The 8,229-nt window shown below is 52.0% G+C and overlaps 2 protein-coding genes across 3 annotated transcripts in view; both read right to left on the bottom strand.

The window, feature by feature from the left end:
• Positions 1 to 4,209, bottom strand: part of Cul7 (cullin 7) — a 14,205-nt gene extending 9,996 nt beyond the window's left edge. The window contains exons 1-7 of the mRNA XM_034521411.2: positions 3,878 to 4,209; positions 2,579 to 3,163; positions 1,949 to 2,100; positions 1,366 to 1,842; positions 613 to 751; positions 324 to 520; positions 1 to 102 (exon numbers count right to left, since the gene is read on the bottom strand). The exon at positions 1 to 102 is cut by the window's left edge and continues 136 nt beyond it. Coding sequence (XP_034377302.1) covers positions 1 to 102; positions 324 to 520; positions 613 to 751; positions 1,366 to 1,842; positions 1,949 to 2,100; positions 2,579 to 3,155 — 1,644 coding nt within the window. The 5' untranslated portion in view covers positions 3,156 to 3,163; positions 3,878 to 4,209. The remainder of the gene's footprint in view (positions 103 to 323; positions 521 to 612; positions 752 to 1,365; positions 1,843 to 1,948; positions 2,101 to 2,578; positions 3,164 to 3,877) is intronic.
• Positions 4,210 to 4,472: 263 nt separating this feature from the next.
• On the bottom strand, positions 4,473 to 8,182 carry Mrpl2 (mitochondrial ribosomal protein L2). Of its 2 annotated transcripts, none has more exons than XM_034521050.2 (7): positions 7,978 to 8,179; positions 6,766 to 6,934; positions 6,090 to 6,231; positions 5,881 to 5,996; positions 5,699 to 5,809; positions 5,348 to 5,421; positions 4,473 to 4,727 (listed from the first exon to the last, which is right to left on the bottom strand). In XM_034521050.2, the coding sequence occupies exons 1-7, from the start codon at positions 8,071 to 8,073 to the stop codon at positions 4,515 to 4,517; spliced, it is 921 nt and encodes a 306-aa protein (XP_034376941.1). In that variant the 5' UTR covers positions 8,074 to 8,179; the 3' UTR covers positions 4,473 to 4,514. The 2 variants fall into 2 exon arrangements, with proteins under 2 accessions (XP_034376941.1, XP_076771423.1); XM_076915308.1 differs by having other exon boundaries at positions 4,508 to 4,727; positions 5,348 to 5,509; positions 7,978 to 8,182.
• Between the last annotated feature and the right edge of the window lie 47 nt (positions 8,183 to 8,229).

Raw genomic sequence — 8,229 nt, 5'->3', positions numbered from 1 at the left:
CAGAGTACTGTCATCAAGTTGTTGAGGCAGAGACAGCAGCAGGTCTTGGGCCAAGTCAACAGGTATGGTCAGCTCAGGCAGGATCTCATAGTCCAGAACATGCTATGGGAATAAAGTCATCCTGGAGCAGCTGAACAAGCAGATGGTGAGAGACCCTCTGTGGGAATGGGGCTCTACACGCACATCCACCATTCTGAACCTCTCGTGGCATTCCAGACTTTTCCGCTGCGGGCCCCTGAAGCGGTCCAACCTCCACTTTCCCTCCCGAGCTTCCCAAATGTTCCAGTCCAGACCTGCTGGGGACACTTCTGAGGAGTGCCTACCTCCCCATCCAGGTGCTCCTGGAGGAGCTCCACAATGTGCTGCCGCTCTGCCTCACTTAACTTCTTGATGAAAAAGAAGAGCTCCCACCACTCAGCCTGGGTCAAGTGCTCTCTCTCTTCCCTGTCTTCCTCCTCAGGGACCACATAAGGCTCGGCAAAGAGCTGAGTTATGGGCTTCCAGCGCTGGGATGGTGGGACTGTGAAAATGGGGTGTGACCACAGCCAAGTCACCGCCTGCCCAGCTAGGCCTCTGCTTCTCTGCTCAGAGCCAACCCCTCCCAGAGCTCACCTATGCTCTGTGCTCCACTGGCCATTGGCCCCTGGAACTCAGCAATTTCAACCACATCCTCAATGTCGTCCTCAAAGCCCAGGATCTCAAGCATGTGCCAGTGCACCCAATAGGTATGGCCTGTTGAATCCCACAACACCTTGGAGGGGGGAAGAGAGAAGAGGAAGAGGACCTGCTATTGACCAGCTGAGGCCCAACGTTGGGGCTCATAGTCTATAAGGTAAGCACCTCAAATAGCAAAACACTGTCTATAGAATATATAGAAAGTATATACAATGATGTATACAGTATACAGACAGCCTCACCTTCCTCTGCAGCAATGGCCTCTACTTCCTCACTCCCTTTAGTCTAATTTTTATGTTACTTTCTTTCAAAAGGGGGGGGTGGTCCCCAGACTGATCTCAACATTGCTCTGTGGCCATGGCTGGCCTTGAACTCCTGAACTTCCTGCCTCTCTACCTCCCAAGTACTGAGATTACAAGCATTGCTACCATGGCTGGATCCTGTCTGTCTTTGATACCTTGACTCAATGTTTCCATCTGGCATCAAATAGCCCATCTTCCGAATTCTGTTCTGTTGGTTTCTTCTTGGGTCTGAACCTCCTTTGCTCACACAGCCCAAGGGCTCCCTGTTCTTTCAACCGTTGACGCCTTTGCCCGTTGGATCTTAACTGAGCTCCCAGTATGGAATGTCCAGACAAGTATGCCTTACCCAGAATAAAATTTCAGTGTCCCACCACTGTGCAGCCCTTACCTGCACAGGGGGCACGCCGTCGTTGCTCTGTCGGAACTGGCCCTCATCCCCAGTGCTGATCTCCTCATAATTCTCCAGCATCCGTACCCGCATCCCAGGCCGGAGCATGTCCCGAACATACAAGGCATAGGTATTAACACTTGCAAACGCGGTGCGGGGGCGAAAACGCCTTGACCTCCTGAAATGCTGGGCACGGGGGTGGAAGAACTCCGCTGGCTGAGACTGGAAAGCGGAAGAGGAAGACTCCCCTGGTCTGCTTGAGGCTCCATCCCAGCGCATGGCCTTCACCAGCTCAGAGATCAGCGTGCCCATGGCCATACTGAATTCCAGTTCCAGCCGGCTCCTCCCTACATTCAGCTCCTCAGGAATAAAGTTGTTCTGGACAACCTCATCCCTTGCATTGCTGTTCAGCCGATCCAGGAGGAACGTGACATGCAGGTAGCGTTTCACCAGGGAGAAGAGCAGCCGTCCTGGGACCTGTAGGATACGCCTTTGACCACAACGTCTCATCTTCTGCCCTCTTTCCACAGTGTCGTCTGTGGCGAGTCCGCAGCTCCCACTACCCCAAACCCTCACCAGATACCTGTGGCAGCTGAACTCCCTCGAAAGACATCGGGTGTTCTGCGAGAGTGGCCTGGGCAAACAGTGCAAGCAGAGCGCAGCGGCTGTCAAAATCCAGGTGTTTTTCAATGGCCTCTTGTTGGCTCAGTGACAGAAGGATCTGGGTCCGGGTCCCTGAAACCCACACCTCCAATCAGAAACAGCTCCCTAAGGGCAGTCTTCCAGGCATCTCTCTTCTAGCTCTCTGCTTACTACCAATCCTTTGCCAGCGCTCATTGGGAATGACATATTTTGTTGGTTTGTTTCAAGAGCCAAAGTTTACTATCTCACACACACCCTCTCTCGCGCTCTCTCTCTCTCTCTGGCTCTCTCTCTCTCTCTCTCTCTCCCTGCAACAGTCTAAGCTTTTCTTTTGCATACAAAGCTAATAGATTAATATGTTCTTGCTTATTCAGTCTCTCTCCCCCCCCATACCCCCTCCAGCAAACCTTCCCCCAACCCCACCCCCTCCTTTTTCTTCCAACAAAAAGCAAATGACAACAGAACCATTACGTACTGATGAGGTCAGAAGGTCCTGTCACAGTGTCCTCTGAATCCCTGAGCCGACCCAGACCCTCTCCTGTTCTCCCTTCCTCCCCACACTGTCCCTCACCGGCATCATGGGAGGATAGAGCTTGTATCATCCGGCCTGCGCTCCAGCGGATCTGATAATCAGGACTGCCCAGCATGTGCATGAGCAGGTCCAGAACTCTTCGGTCTTTGAAGACACCAGTGAGGGGCTCGATGCTGGCATAGGCACTGAGGACATGGACCGTGTGAAGGAGCGGGGCAGGAGGAACAGTGCCCACACACTCCTCCAGCTGCCGCAGGGCCCTCTGAATCAAGGACTTCACATCTGTTTCCATCTCCTCCAGCACAGATTTGTCGAGGGCCCCGGCCTCTGCAGACTCCTGGGAAGGTCTGATGACTTGACCATTCTCTCCCAGCATCTTGTGGCAGTTGGCAAAGATCTCATCGTCAGTCATCCATAGCAGGATATGTTCAGCCTTGCAGTCCACTTGGCTAGAGTCCCCATCCCCATCATCTCCACGCCTGAGGATGAGCCAGCGGATCTGATACTCAGTATGCCCATTATGGCCAACCCGTTGGCGGATCAATTCATCCGGATATGCGTGCAAGCCAGGCCCCAGGGGCACCCTGAATTCCCTGTAGCGGAGCTCGCCCACCATCCTGGCACCTGAGACACACAAGAAAGAGAGAAAAGGCAAGCTAGAGTGAGAGGAAGGTCAGAAAACAAGGCCATCCAGGAGTTGGAGGAGCAAAACCAGCAACAGCTGTTATTCTGGGTGGAGTAGAGTTGGGCCTGCTTCGGCCGAGTGAGACCTGGACTGGGCAGAAGAACACTGTGGAGTTTGTTATTCAAGGGCAAAATATTAGAGCTAAAAGGTCTCCAAGACTTGCAGCCTCTAGTGGGTTTGGTTCAGAACAGTGCATAGAGCAGTGTTGGATTTACAAATGAAGCCCAAGATCCTGGGACAGATAAAAGTAACTTAGGAAAACGGGTGTGTGACGGCACAGGACTGTGTCGGGGAGGGATGCAATCTCTAAATTGAAGCACTGGGGTTGTAAGGCCCAAAGGAAAGAGCACAGAAATGGCCATCAGTAAAACATGACGGGCTAGGAGAGGGGCTGAAGGAATGGAGCCATCATCCATGACCAGAGGCGCGAGGCCGGGGGAAGGGTGCATCACAGGTCCGATGGATGAGAGGCGCGAGGCTTGGTGGATGGGAATCAAGACCTGAGAAGATCGGGAACGGGCGTGGTGGGATAGGATGGGGAGGTAGGCCCAATGAAGGAGAGTTCCGAAGCATGGTTGGGGAGGGGACGCGAGGCTCCGCGGGCGATCGGAAGCCCAGAATAGGGGCAGGGGCCGCGGCGGGGCTTTGGCCACCTCAGAAGTCCGCCGGGATCCTGGCGCGAGGCCTGTCCTTTGCAGAGCTAGGGACGCGCGGCACACGATGGCGGCAGCGGCGCTGACGAGTGTTTGGGCCCCGCCTGGGCCCCCTGAAGGGGTCTAGGCGCAGAGGAGGGGGCGTGCCTCTGCAGGAGACAGGCGGGCAGAGGGCGTGGCCAGCAGGGGACTTCACGGCGTGCGCAGGCGCACTGTCTGCTGCAGGGTGGAGCCTAGTCCTGGCTGGGGCTCCAGGCGATCTGAGGCTCCGCCACCATCCCCAGCCACCGCCCGATTTAGCGGAAAGCTAGGGGCCAGGGGCTATCAGCGGGCGGAGTAGCGGGTGCCACCTGGACAACGCAGCCCTCCAGTTCCGCACCGCCCTTTCCTCTTCCTCTTAGTCCTCCTTCCTACTGCCGGAAGTACCTTCCCATTTCCCAAAGCCAGAACTGGATAGGACCTTGGAGGTCATTTCTACCCCCTCCCCATCCGTCTTTTCCATTCTCTCCCTCTATCCTTGTTTACTTCTTGTCCAGTCTGTACCGCGCCCAACAAAGTGCAAAGGTAAACAGATAAAAAAGTAAAACAAAGGTAAAACAGATAAAAACAAGGGACATTTTATTAGAGTCCAGGGGAATCAGCTTTGGGCAGCAGCGGAGGGCAGCTTCACGTAACTCTTCATGGGTGGCAGTGGCCGAATCTTTCGGCCGGCCCAGCCTCCCTTGCGTTGCCACAGCCCACTGTTAGGCCTCTTGCCCAGCCAGCGGTTCCGTCCTGCCTTGCCGATGACCCGCTGGTTATGGTTAACGTTGGAAACCCGGCCTACAGTTGCAGTGCACGACTCCAGCACCTGACAAGAGAAGCAGACAAGAACGCACCGGTGGGGGCAAGAGACTGGCAGGGCAGTGTTGGGAACATGACTCTGGGTGGCTTCTTACACTCAATGAGGGACAGGAGAAGTAAGAAACACAAAATATTAGAATGTAAATGTGGGTCCGACAGAATGAATTAAAAGTTAAGGAAAAAGACTCCCCACATCTATTTTTGTTTCTGTGTTTTTCTTTTGGAGTCAGGGTCTGGGAAGGTGTGTAGTCCTGGCTGTTCTGGCACTTCACCAAGACATCTCTGCCTCTGGCTCTTGAGAAATGGGATTAAAAGCCAGTTTCAACCTGATGGTTCAACCTACTCCTATCTTTTCTTGGTTTTCTGAAAAAGCCCAGGTGGCTTGTTTCTTTTGCCTCGTCAGTGTCTGGAATGCTGAGATCAAAGACATGTACCGCCATGCCCGTCTGCGAAAAGGCATTTTGACTCTATTAAGTTACCAACCTGATAAGGTATGCTTAGTCAGGTATCGAGGAACAGATCAGACACAGATGGAAGCAGTACCTCGCATCAGAAACACCTGGGAGATAGTGAGGTACATTCCAAACTTCCTTCTTTGCTGACCCCTCCCATTTGTGCCACACATACCTGCATTTGCCTCTTAGAAGGCAGCTGGATAATGGCCGTTCCATTCACCTTCCGGAGCAGCACACCGCACGTCCCTGGGGAGGGGGAGACAGCTTTGCCACCCTCCACAAAACAGAGGGAGGTTTCCATGGGATCTGAGGCCACATGATAGCCTACTTTGCCCTTCAGGGGCACATGGAACACAGAAGACCAAACACTGATTTAGGTTAAAACAAAGCACACATTGATCCTCTTATTGCTTGTTTTTTCTGTCCTTGGAATGGATGTGGGCCTAAAGGGCTCACAGGTCAGTGGTATCAGGTACCCTCTGTCTTCCCAACTGTGGGACAGGGGTAGCTTTTGTGCCCATACCTGCAGCTCGGATATACTGGGCTCCTCGGCCAGGCTCGCTTTCCACGTTGTTGATGAGGGTCCCCACAGGCAATGCCCCCAGCGGGTGTGCATCCCCTTCCTGAGCGGCCACTGGAAGACAGGAGTTCATCAGCACTAGCCCTCGGCAACCTCCACCCACACATCTACCAGCCATCCCTCACCTGCCATCCTGCCTATGTAGTTAGAGTTCAGGATTGTATCTCCTGCCTTCATGTTTTCTGTGGCAATGATCCAGCGTTTCCGGCTGCCCCCTGCAACCAGAGCTATGTCTGCAGACCTGTTCAGGAGGATGGACAAAGCCCGCATTGTCTGAGAAGCTACAAAACAACAATTCAGACCACACCATCATCGTTTCCCATCCCAAACTTACCTACAAGGATCATAGCGGACTACGACAACCTTCTCCTCAAAGGGTCCTGCCGAAGATTCCTTTTCTGGCCGGAAGCGCAGAAAGTCAATCATCCGATAATTCTGCTTGTGACCTCCACCAATACCGTGTACTCGGATTCGGCCTAGAGTCAAGACAGTTCAGGGATGTGATTCAGGTTAGAATAGCTCTCAGCCTAGACTGGACAGTAGTAACCCCTCAATATCGTATCACAAACAGAAAAACAACAGAGGGTTGGGGGTGTAGCTCAGCGGTAGAGAGCTTGCCTGGTAAGTGCTGAGGTCCCAGGTTTGAGCCACAGCATGTTGGTGTGTGGAGGCCAGGACATCCTGGTACAAGCAGTGGGAGAACACTCACATGGCTCAATAAAATATGATTACTAAAATTGTATGAAACATAAAGTTTTCAAATTATTGAATTCAGTAAGCTTACTGAGAGGGATATAAATCGGACCCACATCATTTAAACCATTGGTGAATTTTGGGCCCTTGTGCTGAGCAAGTTCTCTGTGTCTGTGTGGTCTGTTCTTTGTTTTCAATAATGTGACCCACACTGTAAGATGCAGCTCAGTGACATCTTACAGTCTATAGTGCACTGCTATAGGCATCCAGGATCCTAATGCAGTGTCCTCCTGAATGCTCCAGGCCCTTGCTCCCACCTGTATGGTCTCGACCCCCAGACTTCCTCATCTTCACCGGCTTCACTGTGTACTTGGTACGACTCTTCCAGGACACAAACTTGGCATTGCGGTCTGCAGACATATGCACTGGGCGGTGAGAGGGTAACACCAAGGCAGGGGGCAGCTGAAGGAGGGCATTGCTTTGTGTCTAGGGATTAAAAAAAATATTCTCTTTCAGAGAACCAAGGTAGAAACCACATAGACCAAGTTTAGCTTTTAGGCTACTTCCTCCCAGACGCATTTCAAAACTCTGCCCCCAAATCTTCAACCTTCAACTTTCACAAACACCAGCGTAGTGTGTTTATCCAGTTACTTGGTAATCATTTGGTAAATCTCTGAAATACTTCTCCAAGGAGGTGTTCTCCCTTTCATCATCTTCCAGTTTGTTTCAAATTCTTGCCCAGAAAACCTTCCTTCCCTGAAAAATTCACTTCTCCAGAGCTGGTAAATTCCATACACCCATATACCACCATCAGCAACGGTGACCTTTTCCCTCTGCACGGATATGAATGGGAATGATCACTTTGGTTTTCCACTTGCTGTAAACCCAGTGTTTGGTTTAGTTTGGAATATCAAATATAAAATTGCTAAATTCTGCCACGCTCAGCCTGAGAAATGCAGAGAAGATCGATCATTTCTTTTTTTCTGTGATTCACGACTGCCCACTACAGACCCTCTGTTCGACATCCCCTAATACCAGCAACAACCCATCCGTACATTACAATGGTTAAGAGCACTGGTTCTGGGGTGAGCCGTGTAGGTCAGAGGGAGAAGAAGTGCATAGCATGAGTGAGGCTCTAGGTTTAATTGCAGTACTAGAGCAAAAGACAAAAGAAAGCTCTGAAGTCAGTCTGTCTAGCTCCAGAAGGTGTAAAACTTAGACTGCTGACCAGTTTTCTCATCTGCAAAACGTGCATAGTAACTTTCAGGAGTTCGTTTCATTCAGTCCTCTATTCTGCCTGGTTTACAGTGGCACATTAATGTTACAACTGCAACCTGCTTAGTAAAGATTTGCAAAAGCACTTGGAAGCCAGTATCTCGTCTGACGAATGCAGCTCTCTGAGAGAGCAGCACTGACAACGAGCAAAGGATGAAGGCAAGTTTACCCAAGGTCACGTGATCATGACTAGCCTTGCGGGATCACTGACAGCCCAGGCGGAAACAATCCCATTTCCCAGGTAAGCGGATTACCTGGGCAGCAGGGAGCAGACTCGGAACCCGGGCGGTAATGGCCGGGGATACCAGGCTCAAAGAGCGCAGAGCACTAGCCAGCACACACAAGGCCATGGGATGGTCACACTCCTCCCCGTACTGCACTCGCTTTTACTTTTATCCTGAGCCTTGTGCTCTTGGATGACGTTTCATACTCGGTAGCGTCGCTTTCCGATGACGTAAAGAGGCGGGCACAGAACTACAGCGCCGCAGGATACGCGCTTTCTTTCC

Source organism: Arvicanthis niloticus, chromosome 17 (assembly GCF_011762505.2).
Source record: "Arvicanthis niloticus isolate mArvNil1 chromosome 17, mArvNil1.pat.X, whole genome shotgun sequence".
Taxonomy (NCBI): Eukaryota; Metazoa; Chordata; class Mammalia; order Rodentia; family Muridae; genus Arvicanthis; species Arvicanthis niloticus.
This window is presented reverse-complemented; position numbering and strand designations above follow the sequence as displayed.